This window comes from Aethalodelphis obliquidens, unplaced genomic scaffold (genome assembly GCF_003676395.1).
Source record: "Aethalodelphis obliquidens isolate GAN/ISIS:26980383/991018 unplaced genomic scaffold, ASM367639v1 scaffold39, whole genome shotgun sequence".
Classification (NCBI taxonomy): Eukaryota; Metazoa; Chordata; class Mammalia; order Artiodactyla; family Delphinidae; genus Aethalodelphis; species Aethalodelphis obliquidens.
The window spans coordinates 18,536,022-18,553,165 of NW_020837983.1; the positions used below are offsets into that span (position 1 = coordinate 18,536,022).

The 17,144-nt window shown below is 40.0% G+C and overlaps 1 protein-coding gene across 1 annotated transcript in view; it reads left to right on the plus strand.

The window, feature by feature from the left end:
- Nucleotides 1-15,558, plus strand: part of PKHD1L1 (PKHD1 like 1) — a 153,499-nt gene extending 137,941 nt beyond the window's left edge. The window contains exons 73-78 of the mRNA XM_027131617.1: nt 527-871; nt 7,346-7,497; nt 7,897-8,043; nt 8,628-8,781; nt 13,028-13,333; nt 15,350-15,558. Of these exons, the coding sequence (XP_026987418.1) occupies nt 527-871; nt 7,346-7,497; nt 7,897-8,043; nt 8,628-8,781; nt 13,028-13,326 (1,097 nt within the window). The 3' untranslated portion in view covers nt 13,327-13,333; nt 15,350-15,558. The remainder of the gene's footprint in view (nt 1-526; nt 872-7,345; nt 7,498-7,896; nt 8,044-8,627; nt 8,782-13,027; nt 13,334-15,349) is intronic.
- The last annotated feature ends 1,586 nt before the right edge of the window (nt 15,559-17,144 follow it).

Below are 17,144 nucleotides of genomic sequence, written 5' to 3' on the forward strand. Positions count from 1 at the left end.
GCTGAAATGTAAACTTCTTTTATTGATGTAAAAGCCTTCTGAGATGTTTTAGTATATACTTCATTTGTATTACATACTTTTGTCCTTAGTAAAAATAGAAGCACTGAATCATTTTTCCTTAAGAGATAGCACTGCATAAACTAGATGGCTGTTAAACTTACATTTTTAAATTACCAAATGCCTTTGGTCAAGGCTTTAAAATTCTGAAAATATAAATAGTGTTACAACATAGGCTCCTGGTTCATAATTAGATTTTATTTCTCATTTGTACGTGTCTATAGCTAATTGTTTTTTAAAATAAATTTCATGTATAATTATTAATGGTATTATTTTTTAAATTGACTTTAATTTTGCATGTCAGTTCTATAAGTGTTTTTGTTTTTAATATGCACATTTTCCTATGAAAGAATGATAATGTTGAACTTTTTCGAAATTTCCTAGATTTAAATAAATATTAAATACTGCATGGTAATTATGATAATGTAAATAAATTTAACTGTGCTATTTTGGCTTTTTTCGTTCCTAGAGCAATTCCTTCCTAACCTGAATTCCACTGTCCTTGGTGAAAACTACTTTGACAGAACGTACCAGATGCTTTACCTTTTGGTTAAAGGAACTATACCTGTTGAAATCCACACCACCTCAGTCATATATGTCTCTTTCCAATTACCTGCTGTAACAGAAGATGACTTTTACAGTTCTCATAATCTGGTTAGAAATCTTGCCTTGTTCCTAAAGATATCAAGTGACAAAATCCGTGTCAGCAAAGTAATACGAGGGGAGAGTCTGCGAAGGAAGAGATCCACGGGACTCACAGTTGAACTGGAGATTGGAGATTCTCCCCCTCAGTTCATAACCAGTGACACTACAGGTATGAAAAGTAGACATTTGAGACAGAGTAATGTAATTCAAAACCACATCCATAAATAACCTTATCAAGGCTTGGTAAACCGGGCCTCAGGAAATCCCACCAACCCCACATCCTGAACCCTATAAGGGCCTAGAGACCCTTCTCCCTGCTCTACTCCCAAACTATTTTTAATTATGAAGGAACTTCAACCTCTGTTTTGTTATTGTAGCAGTTAATTACTTCAACAGAAGGATTTGACCTAACATAAAAGATCCTAGAGGTGACCTAAGGAAGTGACCTTATAGCTGAGAGATTAAGGGTGAAAAGAGCTGGTCAGTGAAAAGTGGGAGGTGAGAGGCTGGAGGCTGAGGAAGTAGTTGGTGAGTTTGGTACATTTGAAGAACTGGAATGGACCCAATATGTCTGCAGCAAAGGCATCAGGAAGGACAAAGCTGCCAGAGACAAGGCTGAGAAGGAGGCAGATGCTAGGTTGTGGGAAACCACAAGAAGTTCTCCCCTTTGTAAGCGAAGAGAAGGACAGTGGATGTTTTCCTAAGGGACATAATAGACGATTCTGAGAGGTCGAGTGGTGGGTTAGATTTCCAGAGTAAAGTCACATATTTATACTAACAAGTGCAAATGTACCAGAATATGTTGTCTTTAATTTCTATGATTGACCTAATCAGCCTTACCAGCCATCACCCCTTTCTCTGTCCCTCACTCCTCATACCCTATTTCCTTTTTTAAAAAATTTATTTATTTATTTATTTTTGGCTGCATTGGGTCTTCGTTGCTGCGCGCGGGCTTTCTCTAGTTGTGACAAGCGGGGGCTACTCTTCGTTGCAGTGTGCGGGCTTCTCATTGAGGTGGCTTTTCTTGTTGCAGAGCACAGGCTCTAGGCGCATGGGCTTCAGTAGTTGTGGCATGTGGGCTCAGTAGTTGTGGCTCACAGGCTCTAGAGCACAGGCTCAGTATTTGTGGTGCACAGGCTTAGTTCCTCCACGGCATGTGGGATCTTCCCAGATCAGGAATCGAACCTGTGTCCCTTGCATTGGCAGGCGGATTCTTAACCACTGCGCCACCTGGGAAGTCGCTCATACCCTATTTTCTAGGTATCAGAGATAAAAATAAGCTCAGCTATCCCATCAGAGGAAATTTTGTTGGCTTAAATTATGATTTCCTTAAGGTGACTCAGTTTGGTTGGGCATTTGGATAAATGTTCAACCCTTCAGATTTTCTTCCTCTCCATCTGTTCAAGTTGGTATCTGAATACCAAGGGGCTTTCCTGACCTCAGGCCCTCTTGTCGCCCTCTTGTCTTCATAGTCTTTGCGACAACATAGGTGGTCTTCTCTGCTCTGTATCAGCCTCTCTTGTGGTGCAACTGAACTTTTCTGGCCTCTTGACATGGAATCGCATCCCCAGCTGCTAATTCCCAACTGTACCATTGTCTCTAGTGGTCAAGCACAAGTACTCTCACCTAGGCATACCCCTCTCCAAGAAGATGAGATCTGGGTCTCTGTCAGAGGAATATTACCATCCAGCTAATGAAGCTTAAGATAAAAGACCCTTTACTTGTACAAGTCCTGGGAGGGGCTTTAACTTTCAAGGCCCTGGGAGAAGGGTCCACTTAATAATGTGGTCAAATAATTGACTATTACTATAAAAGTTGTACAAATAAGACTTGTTCATAAAGAGAGCCTCCACGCTGTATAAATTTCAGACTCAGAAAATCCTGATCTACCCTATTCCTGTCCAGCATCTTTTTCATTAAACTCCCAGGCTCTCTTATGTGTAAACTTAGGTACTGGGTGAAGTTCTCATCTTCTGCCACTGGGGGTCATCACTCATTTCTCCAGGAGGTTTGCTTCTGAGCTTTAACCCCATGCATCTGCCACATTGCTGTTCTGGAATTCTACCAGTTAGGCAGGCAGCAGGTTCTTCCCTTGTGGCGATAAGCCTGTGAAAAGTCTTGCGTGAATGGAATGAGGTGCTCATCAACTCTCTTTGTTGAAGGAAACAGGAAGCATAGGCTTGTGCTGCAACCAGATCTTACAGTGATGTTCTCTGCCCAGTCACAGGTTACTTTCCTTCATCAAACTTGTATTTCCTTGTAGCTACAGAATCAGGGCTTTGGGCTCAACATAGTCTGTTAATTTAGTCTAGGAGTTGTAGCAGGTCCATGCCATATATGTAGATTGCTCACTGACTCTTAGAAATCCCTGGTAAACTCTTATTCAACATAGTTTTGGAAGTTTTAGCCACAGCAATCAGAGAAGAAAAAGAAATAAAAGGAATACAAATCGGAAAAGAAGAAGTAAAGCTGTCACTGTTTGCAGATGACATGATACTATACATAGAGAATCCTAAAGATGCTACCAGAAAAATACTAGAGCTAATCAATGAATTTGGTAAAGTTGAAGGATACAAAATTAATGCACAGAAATCTCTGGCATTCTTATACACTAGTGATGAAAAATCTGAAAGTGAAATTAAGAAAACACTCCCATTTACAATTGCAACAAAAAGAATAAAATATCTAGGAATAAACCTACCTGAGGAGACAAAAGAACTGTATGCAGAAAATTATAAGACTCTGATGAAAGAAATTAAAGATGATTTAAATAGATGGAGAGATATACCATGTTCTTGGATTGGAAGAATCAACATTGTGAAAATGACTCTACTACCCAAAGCAATCTACAGATTCAATGCAATCCCTATCAAACTACCACTGGCATTTTTCACAGAACTAGAACAAAAAATTTCACAATTTGTATGGAAACACAAAAGACCCTAAATAGCCAAAGCAATCTTTTTTTTTTTGCGGTACGCAGGCCTCTCACTGTTGTGGCCTCTCCCGTTGCGGAGCACAGGCTCCGGACGCGCAGGCTCAGTGGCCATAGCTCACGGGCCCAGCCGCTCCGCAGCATGTGGGATCTCCCTGGACCGGGCCACGAACCCATGTCCCCTGCATCGGCAGGTGGACTCTCAACCACTGCGCCACCAGGGAAGCCCCCAAAGCAATCTTGAGAACGAAAAATGGAGCTGCAGGAGTCAGGCTCCCTGACTTCAGACTATACTACAAAGCTACAGTAATCAAGACAGTATGGTACTGGCACAAAAACAGAAATATAGATCAATGGAACAAGATAGAAAGTCCAGAGATAAACCCACGCACATGTGGTCACCTTATCTTTGATAAAGGAGGCAGGAATGTACAGTGGAGAAAGGACAGCCTTTTCAATAAGTGGTGCAGGGAAAACTGGACAGGTACATGTAGAAGTATGAAATTAGAACACTCCCTAACACCATACACAAAAATAAACTCAAAATGGATTAAAGACCTGAATGTAAGGCCAGACACTATCAAACTCTTAGAGGAAAACATAGGCAGAACACTCTATGACATAAATCACAGCAAGATCCTTTTTGACCCACCTCCTAGAGAAATGGAAATAAAAACAAAAGTAAACAAATGGGACCTAATGAAACTTCAAAGCTTTTGCACAGCAAAGGAAACCATAAACAAGACAAAAAAGACAACCCTCAGAATGGGAGAAGATATTTGCAAATGAAGGAACTGACAAAAGATTAATCTCCAAAATTTACAAGCAGCTCATGCAGCTTAATAACAAAAAAACAAACAACCCAATCCAAAAATGGGCAGAAGACCTAAATAGACATTTCTCCAAAGAAGATATACAGATTGCCAACAAACACATGAAAGAATGCTCAACATCATTGATCATGAGAGAAATGCAAATCAAAACTACAATGAGATATCATCTCACACCAGTCAGAATGGCCATCATCAAACAATCTAGAAACAATAAATGCTGGAGAGGGTGTGGAGAAAAGGGAACCCTCTTGCACTGTTGGTGGGAATGTAAATTGATAGAGCCACTGTGGAGAACAGTATGGAGGTTCCTTAAACTAAGAATAGAACTACCATACGACCCAGCAATCCCACTACTGGGCATGCACCCTGAGAAAACCATAATTCAAAGAGTCATGTACCAAAATGTTCATTGCAGCTCTATTTACAATAGCCAGGACATGGAAGCAACCTAAGTGTCCATCAACAGATGAATGGATAAAGAAGTTGTGGCACATATATACAATGGAATATTACTCAGCCATAAAAAGAAGCGAAAGTGAGTTATTTGTAGTGAGGTGGATGGACCTAGAATCTGTCATACAGAGTGAAGTTAAGTCAGAAAGAGAAAAACAAATACCGTATGCTAACACATATATATGGAATCTAAGAAAAAAAAAAAAGGTCATGAAGAACCTAGGGGTAAGACGGGAATAAAGACACAGACCTACTAGAGCATGGACTTGAGGATATGGGGAGGGGGAAGGGTAAGCTGTGACAAAGTGAGAGAGAGGCATGGACATATATACGCTACCAAACGTAAAATAGATAGCTAGTGGGAAGCAGCCGCATGGTACAGGGATATCGGCTCGGTGCTTTGTGACCGCCTGGAGGGGTGGGATAGGGAGGGTGTGAGGGAGGGAGACGCGAGAGGGAAGAGATATGGAAACATATGTATATGTATAACTGATTCACTTTGTTATAAAGCAGAAACTAACACACCATTGTAAAGCAATTATACCCCAATAAAGATGTTTAAAAAAAAAAAAAAAAAGAAATCCCTGGTAAGCCCTTACATGTATTGGAGTCCAGTATTTACCACACTAGCCACTCAGATGTCCAAAGAAACTGATTTATTTCCTATATGTGATCTAAACTGCTTCACACACAACTTCTCCCACTCTCTACTCCCTTAAAGCAGTTTTTTCTTGTTAGATTTGTCCAGATATAGGCATAATACAGTCTAAGAACATGGAAATAGGGGCAGGAGGAAGGACAGATCAATGGCCTGTTTCCCAGACTTAGATTGAGGTAGGGTTTGAGGTCTTGAGGAAAGGCCTACAACCTGGCAAGGGGTGACATCACAGCAAAGTATTGGGAAGTGGCAAGAAAGATGTGCATGTTTTCATAGTAATACTCCTAACTCCCCATAGCCTTCACATAGTGTCAGGAGATCCAGAAGTTCCCAGATGTCCTAGAAAGCAGTTACTTAAGTACTGAGGGGACCTCTGGTTAAAGAGTCATGTCAGGAATAAGAGCTCTTCAAGTTAAGGTCTTTGGTTTCTAGAAGGCAGTCGGCAGAAATGGATGCCTTCACACATCCAATGGTCAGAGAGAACCTGTTAGTGCAGCCTGGTCAGACTGGCCACCCTGCACCGAAAACCAGTGAGGAGAGGTGGCAGTAGTAGTGTATGGATGTGAAGCTCCTTTGTACTGCTGCTACGTGAGCCCTCCTACCTGGGAAGCCATCTTGCAGGAGAGTGTGTGGAGGGAGTGGCGGGGGGAGCCCGCTAGACTGCCATTTACCCCAAAGAGTCTGAATCAACCGAAGAGACCTTTCCAAGGGACAGGGACTAAAATTCCCCAAGGGTGTGATTTTCAAAGTGTCGCGTGAAACCTGCTGCCCAAGAGCGTTGCCTCCTTCTTCCCAAGCACACTAAGCTTCAGGGCTTAGCCTTCATGGAAGAAACTCAATGATTGAAGTCCGTAAGGCATGGCTCTGGATGTAGAAGGTGCTAGAATCGTAGGAACAGTACACCAAAACATCCTGGCTGCGGTTTCTTAAACTATCACTCTGACTACAGTGTATGGAACGGAGTGCAAGAGGGAGAGAATGGATACAAGAAAGCCAGTTTAAAAGCTGTTTTAGTATCTCTGCTGCTGATGGGTTAACTAGGATTTGCGCAGTGGAGGCAGATTTAGAAATTGAGAACTGATTAAATGGTGTGCGAGAGAGGTGAAGTAGAAGAAGGGTTCAAGCAAGAGTTCCAGGCTTCTGACAAAAGGAGTACAGCGTGTAGAGGTGTCCCTTCATAACATAAGGAGTGTTAGGGGGGCAGTAGGTTTAAGAGGAACTGCCAAGCTAGAAAAAGGGAACAGAAACTACCTACCATGTTAGAATTAACCTTGAAAATTGTCAATGTCCAGAGCAAATAACAATTTTTTGTTAGTAATTTAATGCTAACGTTAGCAACTGATTAATTCATACTATAAATTCGATGATGTTAATTATCCTTCCATTTCACAATTAACATTCTATTTTTAAAAAGTGATATGCGATGATAGACATACATGATAGTACTTCACTTCTAAACAAAAGATGACATAGGAAAGTAGTTTTCTCAGCATGCTCTCACTCATTTTTCTTGAATTTATTTTATCTACCTTTGTTTTTTCTTTAATTCCAGCTTAAGAAACATATTCTACTGAGTTTTTTTATTTTCCTGACCTCCTTAGTATGACTTAGGCATGTTTAGCTCATGTACAGTTAGAGAGCTGTAAAATTCTATAATTTGGATGGAGCAAGCAGCACAAACAAAAACGAAAGTGAGATATTCTCACATGTTCCCACTATTCCATATTCTTATAATCCTCATGTCATAACACTGTTTCCTCATAGGTCACATGCTGTTATCTGAACTCCAAGAAACTGCTGCTTCTCTTGGACAAGCTGTAATTTTAGGAAAAACCAGTAGTATCCTTGGATTTAATATCTCTTCCATGTCTATTACCAGTCCTATCCCCAGCCCAAGTGATTCTGGCTGGATTAAGGTAAGAAAATGTGACTAGAAAAATGCATTTTAGCTATTTAAAACGTTGCTTATTTCTTATTTTAACTATTTTTCTATTTCAATACAATAATTTAGAGGGCATGTCTTTCTAATTTATTGTTGATTTTTTTTTTACAGTATTACTAAAATGATAAAGTAGTTGAAAAAGGAGCATGTCTTCTAAAAATTATGTATTGGTATAAAATGTGCTTTGCTTTGACTATTTACAACAATGCTTCATAAATTTGCTCTAGAGGAAATGTTATAATAATATTGACTTAATGTATTAAACATACTTTTAAATAAACAATGATATAACATTTAGCCTGGCTAAGATGAGTTTGCTACTGAATGTAGTTTATCATGTGAAAACCACTTCATCACTCATGACCATTTACAGGTGGCTGCCCAACCGGTTGAAAGGTTTGCATTTCCTGTTCATCATGTGGCCTTTTTGTCCTCGCTGTCAGTGATCACTCAGCCGGTGGCAACACAGCTGGGACAGCCATTTTCTCAGCAACCTTCCGTAAAGGCAGTAGATTCTGATGTAAGTTATAACTCAAAGATTTATTTAAGTGGAAGAATTAAGCTATAAATTCTGGAGGGTGAACCGACTTCACTAATCCTGGTAGACTGGCAACCTAAGGATTGCACTGCATTTTCAAACTTGGACTAATATCTATGACTATCACCTTTTACTGTTTTTTTTTTTCTTTTTTTTTTTTTTTAATTTTTATTTATTTTGCGGTACACGGGCCTCTCACTGTTGTGGCCTCTCCCGTTGCGGAGCACAGGCTCCGGGCACGCAGGCTCAGCGGCCATGGATCACGGGCCCAGCCGCTCCGTGGCATGTGGGATCTTCCCGGACCGGGGCACGAACCCGCGTCCCCTGCATCGGCAGGCGGACTCTCAACTACTGCACCACCAGGGAAGCCCACCTTTTACTGTTTTAAAAATGTTTCTTTTCAGTGAACTTGCTCCACTGCCCAAACTCTTTGTGCAGGAAAAGGAGCTTCTATAGATCTAAAATTTGAAATGAGGCATTAAAAAAAATAAAGTTCCAAATATCTTTCTTAAAAAAAGCATGGGAACAGGACAATTGTTATAATTCTCTACTATTTTTTTCTTTAGGGTAATTGTGTATCAGTTGGGATTACTTCACTGACTTTGAAGGCCGTACTAAAGGACTCCAGTAATAACCAAATCAGTGGTCTTAGTGGAAACACAACAATTCCATTTAGCAGCTGTTGGGCCAACTACACAGATCTTACTCTTCTTAGAACAGGTGAGTGTACTGTTTTGGTTCCTCACATATATACCCAACTTTGGGACAATTATAATTTGCTTTTAATGAGCAAAGCAGTCTATACTACACTGGTCAATAAATTATAGAAATCAAAATGTCTGGCTTACAAAAATACATTTAATATGCAAAACAAAGTGAAAAATAAAATAAGCAATTAAGGGAATTAAAACAGGTAACTTGGGCTTCCCTGGTGGTGCAATGGTTAAGAATCCGCCTGCCAATACAGGGGACACGGGTTCGAGCCCTGGTCCGGGAAGATCCCACATTCCGCGGAGCAGCTAAGCCCGTGTGCCACAGCTACTGAGCCTGTGCTCTAGAGCCCGTGAGCCACAACTACTGAGCCTGTGTGCCACAACTACTGAAGCCCGCGTGCCTAGAGCCCGTGCTCTGCAACAAGAGAAGCCACCACAATGAGAAGCCCACACACCACAAGGAAGAGTAGCCCCTGCTCGCTGCAACTAGAGAAAGCCCGTGCGCAGCAACAAAGACCCACCACGGCCAAAGATAAAAAAATAAAATAAACAGATAACTTGAGGATGTACATCAAAATTATATCATGATTCGTATTTTCTTCTTTATCCACATGTGTACTTTTCTAAATTTTCTCACTATGTGTGTATTACATTTATAATAAGAAAACTTAATATATAGATTTTTCAAATTCAAGAAAAGAAAGGATAATATAGTGTCATATAATTTTAATGGCCCATGCAGGAGTTCAGAGTTGGGCTGGAAGGTGGGTTCTAGTCTTTCTGAAAGCCAATGCAAAGGAGAAAACATGAGCATTACCATGATTCACAGTCCTCTGCAGATAGACCAGTTGCTGTGGAGAATCACAACTTGCTCTGAGGTCAGAGCAGATGTCTCCTATGAGTTCTCATGAAGTATACTCATGATATCGCCAACACGTAAATACGTGATATCTTCAACAGTAAATACAGTCATAACTTCCACAGTGAGGTTTCTTATATTATCTTCATGTGGATTGATGGCATAACTCCAACTGGTAAAAGCCTTTCTACCAAGGCAAAAATATGTCCACAAAACAGGTCTCTACTGATGATAGATTATTCAGTATCGAAAAGAATGAAATACACCGTGAGAGAAAACAGCCTTATGATGATGCTTACCCATGGAAGGCAGAAAAAGCAGGTCAGCAAGGACAACACAGAGCCACTGGATCAACCTCCTCTGAAGTTCAAACAGTCCCCAGATTTAACAAATTTGACCTCATCATTAAATAGCTACAAAGTGAAAAAAAAAGAGAAGAATGAAATAGACTCCTTGTACTGGAGACAGGCCTCCATTAATCTGTTTACCTCAACCTTTATAGGCCCTAACTCCTGCAAAAGTTTTATGGTGGTCCTCACTCTTCTAACCACTGTTATTTCAAACACACACACACACTACAGGTCAGAATAAAAGCCAAAGTAAAGAGTAAGAGAAGTTAAAGAATATCTAACAATAATCTGGGGTTTTTTTTCCATAAGAACTAAATATCAAAAGCCAAAATCATTCCAAAAGAATTTTTTTCTTATTTGTTGTTTCCTCGTGCTTTGATGATGCCCTACACCAGAAAAGTTTGATCTGCCTACTGGGCAACAATATCTCAACCTAGAGTTTGATGGGAATCTAGTGGCAATGAGTTCAACATTGTGCTCTGGGACAAGTACCTGAAGTGTCCAGTAAGCCTGGTGACTAAGGACAGAGCCTAATTCGTTAACAGTCAGCCTAAATGGTGGTAGGACAGGGAGCCTTTTATGGGAAATGAGGAACTTGACAAGAACCCTGCCTGAGAGAAGGTTACCCACCTCCCCAGGAAGGTGGACTCAAGAGGTGCGCAGTGACAAGGACCCAACCTGAGGATCAAGGTCTCCAAACTACCACTTCCAAAGGCAATGTTCCACAGTAACGAGGGTCACTGGAGTGCTGAAGCAGTAATGTAGGTTTTGACGTTTTTATGATAACAAAATAGTGCTCTCCTTTTATCCAGTATATTTTCTTTAAGAGTTCAAAGCTTCCCTTGGAGTGTCTATCTTATTTGCTATGGAGAACAGTCATTGTTTCTAATTCCCTTCCTTCCCTCCTGCCTTCCTTCCTTCCTTCCTTCCTTATTTCTTGCTTTCTGTCTTGCTTTTTTTCCACCAAGTGTAGGGTTTCAGTTCTCTGGTTGTGTATAGTAAGGAAGGTCAAATATAGTCATCTCTTTATTATTTTTAAATCAGTTAGCCGGTTTTTAGATTAACTGTAAAACTGCAGTAACAACAAAGCAAATGAATAAAGCGTCTTGTAACACTTTCTAGTAGGTGTCCCACTTAATTACTGCACTGTGGGAAATCCCCTTGCAGATTAGGTGAGCCTGACCGCGTGGTACCACACCCTCTTCTACTTATAGCTCCATACAGAGCAAGGCAGGGGCCACTGGGTAGAGAAGGCATGGGTCTCACACAGAAAATAAAAATGTGAGAATTAGGAAAGAAAAAAGTGCAAGAAGAAAATAAACAGCTGAGACTGCATCTTTTGAGCAATCTGGATTCAAATAATATTACTAAAGGATAATAACATTGGGGACACGTTTATTTAGCGACCTATGTGATACACAGCGCTTGTTTCAGTTTCTAATGCTACTTAACAAATCAGCCCTAAATCTGATGGCTCAAAACAACAACGATTTCATTTGCTCACAATAACGAGGGTCAGGAATTTGGGATGGTTCACCTCTGTTTGATGATGTCTGGGCCTTCAGCTGGGATGGCTTGCTTGGAGTCGTGTCACTGAGGTTTTGATCTTGGATTTTGGCCGAGTTCTTCACTCCTCCTCCATGGAACGGCCTCTCCACTAGCCTACCTTGACATTCCTCACAATACTGCAGGAGAAAAAAACATAAAAACAAAGCAAAAATATCTAAATTCTTCACACATCAAAATCTTTAAGAAAATATATACCTGCCACAAAAATTCAGTTTTTTCAAACTGAAAAAAAGGAAAGACTTAAAAACACCATTGTCATGAATTGTAACAGTGGCAAAATATTCTACGGAACAATGTCTATCCACCTTGAAAGTTATAGAACGCATTCCTATAGAAAGCACAATGTGGTCAATACATTGTCTCCTGAAAAAGAAAAGACGAATGAAAACAGAAATTATTTTTTTTAAGATAATAGAAAAAAAACAGAAGAATGAAAACTTTGGAATTATGCCAAGTATTGCACCTTCTGCTCTGTATGGTAACAACTTTTTTTTTTTTTTTAGTTTGGCAGTTCACTTTATTTTTATTTTATTTTTTTTACATCTTTATTGGAGTATAATTGCTTTACAATGTTGTGTTAGTTTCTGCTGTATAACAAACTGAGTCAGCTACATGTATATATATATTCCCTCCCTCCCTATCCCACCCCTCTAGGTGGTCACAAAGCACGGAGCTGATCTCCCTGTGCTCTGCGGCTGCTTCCCACTAGCTAGCTATTTTACAGTAACCACTATTAATGATAGCAGTAGTCCAAGAAGAAATTACGTCATGGAAAAATATATTGGTTAACTGATATTCAAAACTATGGGAAGATTTAACATATGGATTAAGAAATATTTAGATGCGTGTTTCACACTCTAAATATATCTAGCATGTGTTTTCTCAAGCTTGTCTACCTTGGGTAAAAGGAAAGGGATCACTATCTTGCAACACGAAAATAGCATCTGACTTAAAGCAAATGTGGAAAACAGTTAAAAATTGTTGAGTCTAAGTCGAGGGCATATGGGTGTTTGTGGTACCATGCTTTCAACTCTTACGTTTGAAGTTTTTCAAAATAAAAAGTTCAGTATCCATCCCCACCTACCCCAACTGAGGCTGCAGCTTCTTCACTCCTCAGTCAAGTGTATGGGGATCAGACAGAGGTTCAGCACCCTCACCTCCCTTCCCTACTGTCCTTCATTTCAAACAGCCTCTGGGCACTAGGAAAGAACCCCTAAGAAGTAGGTACTGATGCTGCAGAAAGAAAATCTACCCAGAGTCTTCATGCCCATAGTTGTTGGGCAGATAGAACTCTTCTGACTCTGAGACCCTCTCTACACTTGTTTATACTTTAATTTATTTGACTCAGTTTCCAAAAATACTTCGTTAAGGGTTACACAGTATTTGTAAGTCAATGAAAACCCAACTGGAATTGTACGAAAACAAACAAATAATAAAAGGAAGTCAGACATGTGATGATTTTTTTTTTGCCCTAGGAAAAAATTTTAAGATTGAATTTATCCTGGATGACGTCGTTCAGGTGGAGTCCAGGACTTTCAGCCTAGCCGCGCAGTCTGTCTCTAGCAGCGGCAGTAGCGGCAGCGGCAGTGGCAGCAGCGGCAGCGGCGGTGGCAGTAGCGGCAGCGGCAGTGGCAGTAGCGGCAGTAGCAGCAGCAACAGCAAAGTGTCTACTGTGGGCACAGCTGCCCAGATAGTGACTACAGTAGTTAGCTGTCTGGTGGGAAGAGTGTTACTCTTGGAAATATTTACGACTGCAGTTTTGATTTTGAACTGAATTCTCGGTAAGCACAGTTCACTTTTTCTATGTTTGTCTCCACATACTGAGGTACCAGAAAATGTTTACTAAATAAAGACTGAGCCAGCATAGCACCACAGACAGAAAGACACGATCTCAGCCATTGAGAAAGTTAGAGCTTCAATGGTAGAGACAAGACCACCCTATGGAAATGTTATTCACACTGTAGGATGGCGTATAAGAGTGTGGGGAATGAGAAATGCAGGTTACATCGGACTCTTTCAGTTGCAAAGGGCAGAAGCTCAGCTCCAATTGGTAGCTCCAAGCTCAGCAATAAAGTGAACTCACTTAATTGAGAAGTCCAGAAGTAGTCTGATTTCTGCCACAGTGACAACCAGGGGCTCAAAGGACATCATCTAGAACCTGTGTCTCTCCATCTCTCAGCTCCATTCTTCTTGGTGGCAGATTCACTCCCAGGCAGACTCTTCATCAGGCGCCCCAACCCTCATGGTACAGGTACCACCAGCATCTTCATGTTTACAGTCTACTGGCCCAACAGCTAATCCAGAAAGAGCAAACCTCTTTCCCAGCACTTCCAGCAAAAGTCCCAAAGCTATGTCATTGACCTGGCTTGGGCCACATACCCATTCCTGAACCATTCGCTGTGGCCACGAGTTGCCGTGAATTTGAGATGGGGTAATAATTTAGAAGAATACCGAAGTATTTCAGTAGTAGAAGCCAAGACTAGATTTTAAATTTAAAAATAAGGAAGGTCAAGATGAAAGGAAACAATAAGGCTGGTTCTAGGAGTAGCAGAACAACTGGAGGCTGGGGCTTCAGGAAGAAATAATCCGTTCTTCCCTCCTCATGGTAGAAACTAATTAGAAACCAGCTGTCAAGGGAAAAGGACGGTTTGAAGAGACCCAGCCCTGGCCTCTTAAAGCTAATATAGCAGGGTGGGTTTGGAGCTGAGGGACAAAAGGTAAAGACCAACACACAGTTATTGTATTTTAATGCCTGTTTTCCTGTCTCCAGAATTCTAATAAAAGTAAAACTTGTTGTCTATTTTATAATAGCGTGATAGGTATTGCTTAAGTTCATTTGTTTCTTCCCAGAAGCATTAAAGTATAAGGTATAAGTACTCCTTATTATATATTTGTTCATTTTGTGTTTCCTCATTAAATGCATTTTTTTCCTAATTATCTTCACTGACTTTCTTCCTACTCGTACTTGACAACTTTGGGATTTTACAAAATTCAGAAAATTCTATTTTCAAGTCATCAGTAAATGATATTCTTCTTGGTGTTTTTTAGGACATTTTTTCCAGATAAAAAGTTAATCAACAGTTTCCCCTTTGCTACTAAATAATCTATCATTCTTCAGTTAAGACTTAAGAAGACTTAAACACTCTTGTCTTAGTCCTTTCAGGTTGCTATAACAAAATACCAAAGACCGAGTGGCTTAAAAACAACAGAAATTTATTTCTCACAGTTCTGGAGGCTGAAGTCTGAGGTCGGGGTGCCAGCGTGGTCAAATGAGGCCCCTCTTCTGGGTTGCAGACTTGTCACTGTATCTTTACATGGTGTAAGGCGGGGGTTCTGTGGGGTTGCTTATAAAAATACTAATCCCACTCATGAGGGCTCTACCCTCAAGACCTAAGCACCTGTCAAAGGCTCTACCTCCTAATACCATCACATTGGACATTAGGCTTTAAAACATATGAATTTGGGGGTGGGGCATGTTCAAATCATAGCCCATTGATGAAATGAAATTATGGGTTTTTTATAACTTTGCGTTCTGAATTAACAGTATTTTACTTTTAAGAGAGTTATGAAATTACACTAAATAAAATGACAAAACTTGAATGTGAAAAATATATAAGCAGCACTCTTCTCTCTCCATGGTTCCACACAAAAGCACATTAAATTGGTAAACTCTGAAATACTAAGTTTTGCCTTATTAACCATACCATGAAATATTAGAAAAAGTTAAAATTAATAAAACATACTTTAAAATCACACTATATTTTCTTAAAAATATTTGTATTGTTTTCGCTTTTCAGGAAGCGACTGAAGTGCTATTCTGAAGAACAGGTTGAAAACACAAATACAAGAACTGCTTATTTAATAGGTATTTTGTTGCACAATAAAAAGTCTGTAGCATTTTCAAGAAAATATACTAAAAATATTTTTGTAATATATAAAATGTATTACTTAGTTTTAATCACAAAAATCAAATTTCTTCAAAATACAAATTTCTTTTGATTCCTTATGATTGTATGTACTTATTTCATCAAAAAAAAAAAACTTTTAGAAATTTTTGATTTGTAAGCAGATATACCACCTCCAAGTTGCTGTACCAACAAATCATGAAATACTTTAAATAGTTGAAAGAGCTTTCTAGTTTTGACTTAACTTCTTTAGATCAGATTGGAAGCATTCTGAATTTTTGTATGTACTGGGGGATCTGCTTTTCTCTATCCATTCATAAGACTCTTAATTTTCATAGATCTAAGCCATTTTCATTTCTAAGGATTTTGGAGAAATGAGATTGTTTTAGACAATCTCATTTCAGATTGTCTAAGTTGCTGTTTTTCAGATCCACAGGAATCCAGGAATTCTAGATTATCCTAGATTTCTGGGCCTGCCAACACTGGCCAGTCGTCTAAGAAGAGTTTCATTGGTGTCCCTTGTTTGAACAAGTCCAGACTCCTCTGCTTACCCCTCCTTCCCACTCAAAACTGTCACTACTAAGAGTGTGACCTCCTGCAACCCAAGGCTACACCAGAAGAGATACTTATTTTCAAGAGGATAAAATTAGGGAATGCAAAAAAAAAGCCACAAATTAATGTAGCTAAACTAACCAAAAGCTCTCATACTATAAAAATTGAAAAGAAAAGTTGAAAAAGAAAAATTGAAATAGAAAAGTCTAAAGGAAATGCTATATTTAGAGGAATAACCCCAATCAAGGCTTTGTGGCCATGTCCTGAGCAAGTAGAGTTGATATTCACAAAAGTTACCTTCCAGCAAGTGACACTCAGGAAGCATTTGGAACAGCTAAGAATTCAAGGAAACCCAGAGCTTTTTCTACTGTGTACCGTTTCCTAGAATGCTCGCCCCAGGTCATTGTTAACCTTGCTTAACAAAAAATTATTAACATTTACCATGTAGTAAATCCAAATATCTTTGTAGATATTTGGCATTTTGTTCAGTCAAACAAACATCTATTTAACATTTGCTAGATACCAGGCATTCTAGTGAGACTGCAAGGAATAAGATGCTGTCTTCACCTTCCAAGGATCTACAAGGTAGTTGAGGAAATAGTGGTGGAAAAGGTGATACACAAAACACAGAGATACAGTATCGTATGTGAGAGAAAGAGACATAGGGTGCTGTAGGGGCACAGAGGAGGGGCACTTGGCTGGGGGTAGGAGCATCCTGTGAGGATGGAGATGGATGAGGGACAGATTGCAGAAGAATATGATGCCTGAGATGAGTGGTAAGGAATAAAGCATGAGATTAGCCAAGGAAGAGTGTCCTGACAGAAGGTGTGGGGGTAAGAACAAAGGCTGAAATACCATTAGATTGTGAGTTCCTTGAAGGCAGTAAGGCTCTTCCTTAGTAAGCATTTCTCTCGCCCTCTTACGAAATGTCTGGCACTAGTAGATGCAGACTCACTGTTTAGTGGATGAATGAAGCATGGAGCACGGGGAAACCAAGAAGCCGTCTCGTTACTGGAGCACCAGTACACTCCCTTCAGTGGGAACAGCTTTCGTGTCCAGAGAGCACGAATTAGACCACACCACTGGTTAATGGAGGACTCTCATACTTCCCTCTGTTCCAACCTCAGAGGTGTGA